This window comes from Choloepus didactylus, chromosome 1 (assembly GCF_015220235.1).
Source record: "Choloepus didactylus isolate mChoDid1 chromosome 1, mChoDid1.pri, whole genome shotgun sequence".
In the NCBI taxonomy this organism is placed as follows: Eukaryota; Metazoa; Chordata; class Mammalia; order Pilosa; family Megalonychidae; genus Choloepus; species Choloepus didactylus.
The window spans coordinates 178,296,909-178,309,387 of record NC_051307.1 but is presented as its reverse complement, the minus strand read 5'-3'; the positions used below and the strand labels follow the sequence as shown (position 1 = coordinate 178,309,387).

Below are 12,479 nucleotides of genomic sequence, written 5' to 3'. Positions count from 1 at the left end.
AAGCAGAATTAGTGACAATCAACTAACACAGTATTTCTCAAACTTTAACCTGCGTGTGAATTGCTTGAGTATCACAAATGCAGATTCTAGTTCAGGAAAGGCTGAGGTGGGGCCTAAGAGTCTGCATTTCTAACAAACTCCCAGGGAAAGTCAAGGCAGTTGAGCTCAGTAGTTGAGGAGGTTTGAGGTATAATTTTCACTTGCAAGAAAACAAAACAAAACAAGGATCTGGGTTGCAATAAAAATATTTTTGGTAATGAGCTTAATTACCAAAGGCGGTGAAGTCTTACAACTCAATGTTAATCAGCCACTAAAAATTGTATTATGGAAGACTAATGATCTGGACAAAGTTCATGATGTAGCTTTAATTAAGAAAAATCTCACAGGTTGGTGGAAGGAAATAAAACCAATGAGTGAGCAAGAAAAACATTTTAAAAATATGTACATTCACGGATTAGTTGTCTCTCAGGGAAAGGGTGGTGGAATTGCAGGTGATTTTTATTTCACTTTAGTAAGAACAAGATAATAGAAATATTATCTAAGTGGCTGATCAGGCTGCTCTCTACAGCCTTCCCAAGCTCCTGGTCCTCTGCTGCCAACTACACCCACAGTAACCAAGGACTGATGATGCCATCTCAGCTCTTAATCCTGTTAATGGAATCTCTGGTGCTACTGATAATGTCTCCCAACTTGGACTCCAGTACCTCCTGGGAGCTGCCCCAGCTCAACCTACACTCATAACTCTTTCTGCCCCAGAGCAAATAAGCCTGATTCTGAGAATGACATCCATTTTTAGGCTGCAACTGGGTCAGGAAATATTATAAAGAATGATAACACTAATATGCTTCACCCACTTGCTCTGGTTTCATGTCCCAAAATGGCAACCTTGCTTTATAGCCTTCCCCATCTCAAGAGTTTTACCTACGAGTCATAATTCTTAATACCAACTTGTAAGGTCCTCACTGTATGTCTTTTTTTTTTACAAATCCTGTGTTGGAGTGGGTAGGAGGAGAAATTTTATGTGGATACCTGGTGACTTAATTTGACTTCTCAGGATTCCTGATGTCCATCCATTAATTAGATCCACCTTCATGATTTTAAGAAAATAGGTTTTGTTTTTTTGAAGGGGGTGTTATTGTACTTTATTGATAAATATATTTAGCATAATGGGGACTTTATTTTAATAATAATAATAATCCAAAAGACTGTTAGCATCCAAAGTTTTGAGACCTGGTTAGAAATGATCACATCACCACAGGTTCAATTACAATACCATTTAGCAGAAAATTTTAACATTGCTTTTATAGAGAAAGAAAAACCTGATGGAGTATTTCAAGCTCTCCTATTAGCAACATGGTATTTTCAAGTCTGTTGCTAAAGGTTCATGTGTGGTTGTTTCTGTTAGACCATTAATCATTCTGTTCCATAATGAAAAACCTCAGGTTTGAAGTTATTAGCTTTTGAACCCTTCTTTGTAATTAGATCGGCACAATTTTCTTTTAAAAGGCAACAAATCAATAAGTCAGCTGAAGGAAATATTTCACCCCTCAAGCAACATATAATTAGGCTACTAGCCTCAAATTTTGAAGTAAATTGCTTGAAGTTTATTGTCAAACTAAAAATTGTCCGATTTGTTAAGCATCTACTTTTGTTTATACTCACTGCTGTAGAGGATTTGTAACTCAGCTGTTTGTTTAGCCATTGTTTTCCAATAAGGCTCCTTTCTTGTTAAACTAAACAGCATTCTACATACCAAAAAGAAAATTAAAAGCTATCATTATAAAATACAGGAACAAAAGCCAATCTAGTCATCATCCCTGAAGTAATCTAGCTCAAAGTATTATTTGTATTTGTCTTCCTAAATTTTTATCAGGAAGGCATTCTAAAATACAAATAATGGAAGATAAACTATGATTTTAGAAATCATTGAGGGAGGTGATGTGAGGACAGCAGAGTCTGATGACTAAAGAAGGAGATATGGAAAGTAATAAGATATCTATTAGTTGATCCTCTAAAATGTAAGTTCCTGCAGGTAAAGACTTGATTCTTATTCACTGCTGTACTCAACCCTCAAAATGGTGCCTTGTGCAGTTCCTTAACAAATATTTACTATATAACTCACTGTTTAGAGCAGTCCCATCCAAAAGAAAATAATAGATAATTAAGGCATATAAATGTTTAAGTTTCTGGAAAATGATTTTCTATAGCAATATTTTGCAAACTCCACCACAGCCTATGTGATTTGTTCTACTGAGTTAGAGTCTCTTCCAATTTTATGTTCACCAACTAACCTTCTAATTGTTTAACTCATATCCAAAGACTAAACCTAGAAAACACAATTGCATGCTCCAGTTGTTGGAATTACGTATGCCCATTTGTCATTTAACATTTTGGCATTCAGAGTTACCGGTCAGTCTCCTATGAGTTTGGCTATATTGAAAGAGTTCCCCAAAGTTCTTGGTGAACTTACAGCAGTGGAATTCTAATTGTTCAAATCTAAAACCTAAACCCTACCAGGTCCCCGTCAAGGGACAGCTACTCTGTTAAAACCTTATCAGCAGCATCTAGTCAAACATATTCCCATTTCAAACAATGATTAATTCCAGACATCAGGGGGCTGTGCCAACAGTCAACCTGAAGAAGAAAACTATCCAGTATCCACAGCATGCTCTGGAAAGAATCCTAGCTTGGTTTGGGGGAAACCTGGATTTTGGATGACTTCTGACTCTGTGGCATTGAACAACTGTTAAAAATCTTGCTTGCTCAATTTTTTCATAAGTAAAATAAACATATTGGCTATTTCTACTTATTTTGCAAGTGACTGGGTTTGGCAATGAAAAAAATAAAAACATATATTACCATTATGTACTCCAAGGGGACAGTAAATATCAAAAGAAAGAAAGCATTTTCTCCTGGTGTTTTTTGTTAACTGAAACTCACTCAGTATACCTCAAAACACAATCCTTTGTCCTCTCTTCATCTTTATAAACCTGTCTTATCTTCACAACTAATCTATTTCATTTAATAGCATGTATCACTATTTTTCAATCTAATAGGCAAAAAATCTTGAATGTCTTCATTTCTTCCTTCTCTTTTATTTACTAAATCAATTTATCATGAACTCATAGCAATTATTCAAAATAATCCATCTCTATCCTTCTCTGTCTATGCTATCTGCCATTATCCCATCCTAGGCCCTTATCAAGACATGCCTGAGCATACCAATAACAACCCAATAATAAATCATGTAACTTATTGGTTGTTTTTATTAAGGAAAAAAGTAAGGAATATTTAGTTAGGAAAAAGTAATTGTTCCAAATTACAATTTTCCATCTTTGTCTTATTTCTTCCACTGGAAACTCCATTATTGGGATAGGGACCTGGTAACCACAGAAATAGAAGAGCCTATATTCTTAAGATTAGCTCAAATAGGATGTGATTGTATTTGAGTAACTGTTTGGGACCAACTCCAGAGTCCACCTTTATAAATCAAGTCTTGCTCTTTTACCAGTGATCCACCAAGGGCCACATTTGCACCAACACCATGAAAAAAGTGGCCCGGGCCATCATTGAGAAGTACTACACTCTCCTGGGCAACAACTTCCACATGAACAAGCGCCTGTGCAAGGAGATTGACATTATTCCCAGCAAAAAGCTCCGTAACAAGATAGCAGGCTATGCCACACATCTGATGAAGCGGATTCAGAGAGGTCCCGTGAGAGGTAACTCCATCAAGCTGCAGGAGGAAGAGAGAGAAAGGAGAGATAATTATGTTCCTGAGGTTTCAGCCCTAGATCAGGAGATCAATGAAGTAGATCCTGACACTAAGGAAATGCTGAAGCTATTGGATTTTGGCAGCCTCTCCAAGCTGCAGGTCACTCCGCCCACAGTTGGAATGAATTTCAAAACACCACGTGGAGCCGTTTGAATCTTTCTGCTATGCTGTAATATTTTCAATTTTATTTTATTTTCAATAAACCTGAGAACATCAAAAGAAAATCTTATGTCTGCCAAATACAGTTCCTCCATCTCTTAAAGCACTGTATTAGTCTTCTATTGCTTCAATAACCTGGGACCCGACGTTCTACTTCCAAATGGCTCACTCATATGGCATTGGAAGAATGCCTCAGTTCTTCCCTAAGGGGGCCTCTCCATGGGCTCTTTGAGCATCCTGACAACATGGCAGCTGGCTCTCCCCAGAGTAACAAGTTTAAACATGAAAAGAGCAAAAGCTGGAATGTATTTTATGACCTGTCTTTGGAACTCACGTACTGTAATTTCTGCATTGTTGCATTGGTTGCACAGGTTAGGGGAGGTGATCACAAAATAGTGTGAATTCCAAGAGCCAAGAATTATTGAGGGCAACACCAACAACTAACTTTATGCATGTATGTATGTGTGTGTTGTGGTCATTAAACATCTCTATGGTTTCATTTTTTTATGCTACATTTCCAAGATTACAAATGTGCCATGGATTAGAAGAGTGACTTCTAGATTGGACTTTAGGAAGACACACACTGTTCTAGTTTGCTAATACTGTGGAATGCAAAACACCAGAGAAGGATTGGCTTTTATAAAAAGGGGGTTTATTTGGTTACACAGTTACAGTCTTAAGGCCATAAAGTGTCCAAGATAACACATCAGCAATTGGGTACCTTCTCTGGAGGACGGCCAATAGCATCCGGAAAACCTCTGTTAGCTGGGAAAGCACGTGGCTGGCGTCTGCTCCAAAGTTCCGGTTTCAAAATGGCTTTCTCCCAGGATGTTCCTCTCTAGCAAGCTTGCTCCTCTTCAAAATGTCACTCACAGCTGCACTGAGTTCCTTCTCTTTGAGTCAGCTCATTTATATGGCTCCACTGATCAAGGCCCATCCTGAATGGGTGGGGCCATGCCTCCATGGGAATATCTCATCAGAGTCATCACCCACAGCTGGGTGGGGCACATTCCAAGCAAATCTAATCAGCACCAAAACATCTGCCCCACAAGACTACATCAAAGATAATGGCGTTTGGGGGACACAATACATTCAAACTGGCACACATACCTAAAGCTTTGTACATAGAAGGAATGAAAAAAAAAAGAGGAAAAGGAACAAATTGCTCACATTCTGATAGTTCTAAACAACCAATTTGAATAAATGGCTACAACAAATTTCCAAACCTGATGGTACATATTTATTCTTATTTACTTACCTTGTCATTTTGTTTCTTAACTTATATGAGGGAAAACTGTAGAAACTCATAATCACAGGTTCCGGTTTTAGCTCGCCATTTGAGTTTGAGACCTTAGATAAATTTCACATTCCTCTTCAGCTTTAATATCCTTAATGTTGATATTAAAAGTGTGGTCTACGGATCAACAACATCCCCTGGAAATTTGTTAAAAATGCAAATTCATGACACTTGCTTCAGATATATTGATTCAAATTTGTATTTTTAACAAGATGCTAAGTGATCTGTTTAGGGAGTGCTGATCTAGGAACGACTCACAGATTGTGAAAGCTGTTATGTCATATTTTTCACCTCACCAAAGAAAAACACCTATTGAGATTCTCTACACAGCAGATGTCTCAAAATTCAGCCTCATCATCACCTCCCCTGCTGGACAGCCTCTTTCTGCTTTTCCCAGGGAAAAAGCAGTTACTCATTGCCATAATCCCTGTTCTACATGTAAGTGTACACACAAACAGAACAGAATGTGGAGAACTTTTTTTTAAATTTTGTTTTGCTTTCTTCAATGGTATAAAGTACAAATGCACTAGGTTTATAACTAATGTTAGGGTGAAAATCTTATGACTTCTTAAAAGATAAAATTGCAACTGTCATTGGATAATACAGGTTTCCCATCTTGGACAAATCATCACTTTACTTCTATGTGCCCCAATTGTCTCATGTGTAAAATGTGGGTAGTAAGAGAAGTTCATAACATTTTTTTACTCGAGACATAATTTATTTTCAGTAAAATATACAGAGTTTAAACATACAGTATGTTGAGTTTTGACAAAAGTGTATATTTGTATAACTGTACTATTTAAGATATGGAACATGTCTGTCACCTTATAAAGTTCTTCTGACCCTGTAATAGTCAGAGTTTTCTAGGGAAACAGAACCAACAGGATATATCTGTAAATATTATGAGATTTTATAAGTGTCTCACGCAACTGTGGGGATGCATGAGTTCAAATTCCACAGGGCAGGATGCACAAGTCCAAATTCCATAGGGCGGGCTGCAAGCTGGCAACTCTGATGAAAGTTTTTGATGAATTCCCCAGGAGAGGCTGATTGGCTGAAGCTGAGATGAAAGTTCTCTCTTCTGACTGCTGAGGTCATCACTTCTCCTTTTAAAGCCTTCAACTGATTAGATGAAATGTCTCTCATTGCTGAAGACACTTTCCTTAGTTGATTATAGATGTAATCAGCCATAAATGCAGTCAACTTACTGAAATGTCCTTGCAGTAACAGTTAGGCCAGTACTTGCTTGACCAGACAACTGGGCACTATTACCTGGCCAAGTTTACACATGAAACTAACCAACACCTAACCTAACCTAACCTTGCAGTCAACCATTCCTTCTGAATGAATGGATGAAGAGGAGTTTCCTAGATAATATTCTGAATGTTAGAGCTGAAGAGGGCCTTCATTTTAAATTTGAAAAGAAGTGGAAATACACCTAAGTTCTCACAGATAGCAAGAGGCAGACTTGTTTGACCCTAGTTTTTGTGAGTCTCATAGTTTCTTTTCCTAGAAATTGAGAAACAATGCGAAAGGGCATTTAAATATTTATTTGACTTTTATCACCATAAATTATTTTGCATGTTCTAAACTTCATATAAATGGAAACATTCAGTTTGTGTTCTTTGATATCTAGCTCCCTTCACTCAACATAAAAGTTCTGAGATTTATTCATATTGTTTCATGTGTCAATAGGCCTCTCAGGGTTTTGGTGACACTTAAATGAGCTAAATGTAAAAGGAGAGGTTGAATAATTACTTATCAAATCTGAATAAATCAAATGAGATATATGAAGACCCTAAAATTTCCTTCTCTCTCTCCCAGATTCTATAGAGTTAGGAGGCAAAAGGTCATCTCCCATTGGAGAACCCAGTCCTAATTTTGCTGCCTTTACTCAGATCTGCTAACATGTTACTGAGATTACTGCTACACATAAAATAGTGTGAGGTGTCTCCCAATCAGAACATGACTAATAATGTGACAGGATTTCCTTTGGACTGGGGAAGATGCCCAGATCGACAGAGATCAGATCTGATGGGAATTTTCCTTGAAAGCAAAATGAAGCACCTGAAAAACATTCCCTCTGTCAGTCCATTGTCACTATGGCAATATGTAATTATAAGTGGCCTCAATGAGACAGCCTCTTTCTACTCAACAATTCAGTTACACTGCTTCCAAACTGTTAGTTTACAGTGGGATTGCTCAGCATAGACTGACTCAGCCACAGTAATGATGGAACTTGTTATGTGAATCTTATCAACTCTTTGACATGGGGATGAGATTTTTGACTACAGAGTCAAAAACAGTGATCCAGGCAGGAAAAAAGAATAAATGTCCTGGCCAAGATTCCATGGCCAATTCGAAGTATATAATTGAGGCAATTATTTGGCAAATTCAAGCCACAAAAGCATACTAGAGTAGCAACTTTGCTGGGCACTAATGGTGCTCTCATGCAAAATAACCAAAATTATGTGTCACCATAGCAATGGTGCTTAAACACTTCTTCTCCTGGGGCTTAAGTTCAACTCTTTATGAGGAAATATTTGATGTTTTTCAGCATTGAGTCGCCACTTCAAATTCAGTTTTAGGAACATTTTTAGTTATAATTAGAGGCAAATCCAGTGTCTTTATAATTTTTTATATTTTTAAACTTCTGTTGGGAGCGAAAGACAATTGGCAAGATGTTACCCTTCATTGAGACCAAGGGAAATTTTCAAAAGAAAATATCTTTCTGTTTCGTTTCACTTTTAATATTGGTGGATGGCTAATTTGCAGCTACTACTACTATGATACAGTGTATTAGCCAGGATTATTCCAATGAGAAGTTAAAAAACTCATTCCAAGCTTGCTGCTGGATCCTGATGACATGGTTTGATCTAGTTCCTCAAGATGTCATTGCAAATTTGCCTCTTTCCTCTATGCCGGCTTTATTTTCAGGCAGAATCTATCCAAGTGATAGAGATGGCAACAGCAGTCCTAGGCTTGCTTTCCTTTAACCTAGCAACCCCAGTGGAACATGAGAACCCTTTTCCTGATAATTCCAGCAAGAGTTTCCCAGTCATCCAGAAGGAAAAGAGGGCATCTGTTGCTATTTACATCCACTTGAAGCACACCTGGTGAAACTCCACTTCACACATTCATCCCAAGGAGGCCTGAAACTTGGGGTCATTGTGTTTAGTGGAGTGTTACTCATAAAACATAAAGTAATAAACCGACAAGCATTTATTATATGCCCACAGCCATGCGTATTTTTTAAAAAAAAAGAAGAAAGAAATGATAACTTTCAATTGCTATCCTCAGATCGTTTATGATCTAGCACAGAGGCAAAATCAAAAATAATTAAGCAATTAGAGATTACCATCCAATGGAACACTGGAGATTCAGATTAAAATAGGTATGGGGATTCATTAAAGTAATTAATCAGTATTGGTGGAGTATACTTACTATATGGCCAAGCAGTTATACTCGTAATAGTTACTCAAGAGAAATGAAATCATATGTTCACAAAAAGGCAGGAATAAGAATGCTTGAAGCTCCAAACTGGAAGCAAGTGAATGGGTAAATAAATTGTGATATATCCATACAATAGAATACTACTACGTGATAAAAAGAGTAATCCAGAGCATGGATGAATTACAAAAACATTATGCTTAATGAAATAATCCAGGCACAAAACACAACATGTACTATACAATTCCATTTAATGAAATACTGGAACAGGCAAAGCGAATGTATACATAGAGAAAACAGAGCAATGGTTACCTGGGGTCAGGAGTGGGGAAACGGTCTCAAGCTTTTGGAGTGATGAAAATATTCTGTATCCTGATTGGCTACAGAGATACATATGTTTGTCAAAACACATCAAACTATGCACTCAAAATGGGGGCATTTTAGCTTATGTAAGTTATACTTCAATAAGTTGATTAAAAATAGATGAGGAGTTCATTAACGTGTTGGCTCAGTATTAGTAGAGTAATCAAGGAGATGGTACAAGAAGATTTTATCATTAAAAATAATCATGGATTACAGACTGTGTGTGTGGAGAGAGAGAGAGAGAGAGACTGAGAATGAGTGGTTAAATGGTTGAAATTATCATGTAATGAGAGGAACCTGAGCATTAGATCCAACCACATAGTCATCTAGATGTTTTGTTTGTGTTTGGCTGGCAGAAGAGTGAGCCTACTTCCATTCCATATAAAACTGACCATCACCTATCTTGAAATATTAAATGAGATTATATTTATAGATTAAATAATATTATTGGGATCTGATGAAAAAGAAGAAAATCTATTAAGTACATTAGAATGATATATTAGAGAAAATACTATAATAAAGAATAGTGAAATATAGATGGATGATAGAGAAAGATAGAGATAAAGAAAGATTACAATTAATTTTGACAAAAACTATTGTCTAGAGTGGGGAGGTTATCCTGTATACTGAAATAACTGTAGACGTTTACATACTGCATAAAATTCTTTGGTGAAAAAGATAAAGGAAAGGGCTAGAGAATGATTTCAGTACTCTGTCCTCTAAATTAGTTAAATTTGGAGGCAAAGTTACCATCAAAGATGAAATTATCCATTTTCCACTCCTCTTTACCATGATTACTATTATAAACATACTATAATGAGGTTAAATCAAAACAATGACTAAAGGTCTAAGGAAAGAGTGAGGTATCAGGAGAATGGCCTTGAGTTTGTAAATAGTGTACCTAGCCCACACTTTAGGGGATACCCAAATGATGATTGTACAACTAAATGAAAATAATGTGACACCTTGATTGTTTATCTTGGACAGAATATGTGCTATGTGAAATCAGGAAACCCCTACTTAATAAGTCAAGCCCTTGATCTTGAGGCTTGCTCTTGTAAAACTTAGGGCTGTCAATGAGAGGTTAAGCCTTCCTGTAATTATGCCTAAAAGGCACCTCCAGAGAACCTCTTTTGTTGCTCAGATGTGGCCTTTCTCTCTCTATGCGCAACTTGGCCAATAAATTCATTAAACTCCCTGCTATGTTGGACATGAATCCCAGGGGAGTGAATCTCCCTGGCGACATGGGACATGACTCCCAGGAATGAGTCTAGCCCTGGCATCAAGGGATTGAAAATGCCTTCTTGACCAAAAAGGGGAAAAGAAAGGTAGCAAAATGAGGTTACATTGGCCAAGAGATTTCAAATAGAGTTAAGAGGCTATCCTGGAGCTTACTCTTATGCAAGCTCCAGCTAGATATCCCAAATGGTCACAGTATGCCAAGCCCCAACCAACAGTATACCAACCTGAAATACTTAGGTCCCTATCTGAGATTCTATAAAGTTTCACTCAGAAACCTAAATCCACCAGAGTGGATTTAAGAACTTTAAGAACAACAACCAGATGCAGCCCCCTATCCCATAATGTTGACACCCCTTTTCAAAATAAACAAGTTAGGGTGATCACTGACTAGACACCCCTGAAGATTGAGAAAGTGATTAAATAAGAGGAAAGAGTAGAACAGACAAGATATGATTTAACAAAGGATTACGAATACTGAATCTTTATATAAATATCTTTTTTGGATGCTAGGGTATCAGAATAGCTAGAAGGAAATAACTGAAATGGTGGAACTGTAACCCATAGGATTCTTTGAAATTTGCTCTATAGCTTCTCATTAAATGGTACTTTGAAATTTATCACCTTTCTTTATATATATTTCACAATAAGGAAATAACTGAAATTGTAGAACTTTAACCCATAACATTCTTTGAAATTTGCTAACTACTTGTTAAATTGTACTTGGAAAGTTATCACTGTTATGTAATTTTACAATAAAAATGTATTAAAATATATTTTATATATAGAAATCACATAATTCCTTGCTACTCAAAGTGTGATCCATGGACCAGAAGTTTCCAGATCACCAGATAGCTTGCTAGAAATGTGCACTCTCAGACCCCACCCAAGATCTGCTGAATCTGAATCTGCATTTTAATAAAATCTCCAGGTCACGGGCACATCAAAGTTTTCCATTGCTGCATGAAAAGAAACCCAAGACTGGGAAAAGGCAGAACTTTTTTTCCTAGTGTGGGAACTTTTGTTCATAGGCTTTGAGTTATTGACTCAGAAGCTCTTTTAGGCTTTTGCTACCACCAAGAAGAACTAAACCCACCCTAAGGGTCAGAGTACAAAGCAACAATGTGAGTAAAGGTAACCAGGGAAATCAGAAAAATGATGTATGCCAGGATGCTCAGTCTCGGTAGTAGTCAAAGACTTGTATATTCACATAACATTGAGTTACTTGAATGTTACTCAATTCTCACCTTGAGACTGATCAAATTTAAAAGAATGATATTAAGCATTGGTGAAAGTATGGGGAAACTGGTACTTTAATTTCCATTGTTGGTGAGAGTGAAAGCAGTACCATTGTTTTGAAGAACATTTTGTCATTAGCTATTAGTATTAATAATTTGCATCCTTCTAAGACCAAACCATTCCATGCTTCAACATCTACCCAGACAAACCCTTGCACAAATGCTCAAGGAAGACTGCATAAGGCTTATTGCATGAGGCTACTACAGCATTGTTTGCAACAGGAAAATTTGGAAACATCCTAAATGACATCCAAAAGGAGCATGGTTAAAATAAAATATGATATTTCTACACTCTGGAATACCAAGAAAGTGTTTAAAAAAAGATTGGAATTGTTCCATATAGATTCACATAGAGATTTCCAAAACATATCATCAAATGAAAAAAGTAAGTTGGAGAACAATATAGAAGATATGATACCATTTCTTTTATTTTAAAGAAAAAAAATTAACAATGTTCTATATTTCTATAGGCAAGTGTACAAATATATTGGGAAAGGACAAAGGAAAATGACAAAAAGAATATATGCAGAACTTTCACAATTATTTTTTTTTTGTCCGAAGAAGAAGCTGGACCGACAAATGATGCTAAAGGGGGATGTGTATTTTGTGTCGACATGAGCGTGTATTGTTTGATTTTTGTTAGCAAAAATAACAAACAAAATAATCTAAGAGAGAAATATCTATAAAAACCTAATGTGTTACTTTGTGTTTTCCACAGAGACTTCTGTAGGATATAGTATTTTCCATGGAACTGACCTTTATACTCAAGGTGAAGAATACAGCCTGCAGAATTATCATTTTATGGGACATCATCTGGGTTTTCCAAATGGAAAGATGCTTTAACATCTTTATATATAAAAATGAAAAATTTTGAAAAAAAACATTTTACTATAAAACC

At 36.6% G+C, this 12,479-nt stretch overlaps 1 protein-coding gene across 1 annotated transcript in view; it reads left to right on the top strand.

Moving 5' to 3' along the window:
* The window catches only part of LOC119526456 (40S ribosomal protein S17-like), a 159,962-nt gene extending 156,034 nt beyond the window's left edge, over positions 1-3,928 (top strand). The window contains exon 3 of the mRNA XM_037825557.1: positions 3,524-3,928. Coding sequence (XP_037681485.1) covers positions 3,524-3,928 — 405 coding nt within the window. The remainder of the gene's footprint in view (positions 1-3,523) is intronic.
* The last annotated feature ends 8,551 nt before the right edge of the window (positions 3,929-12,479 follow it).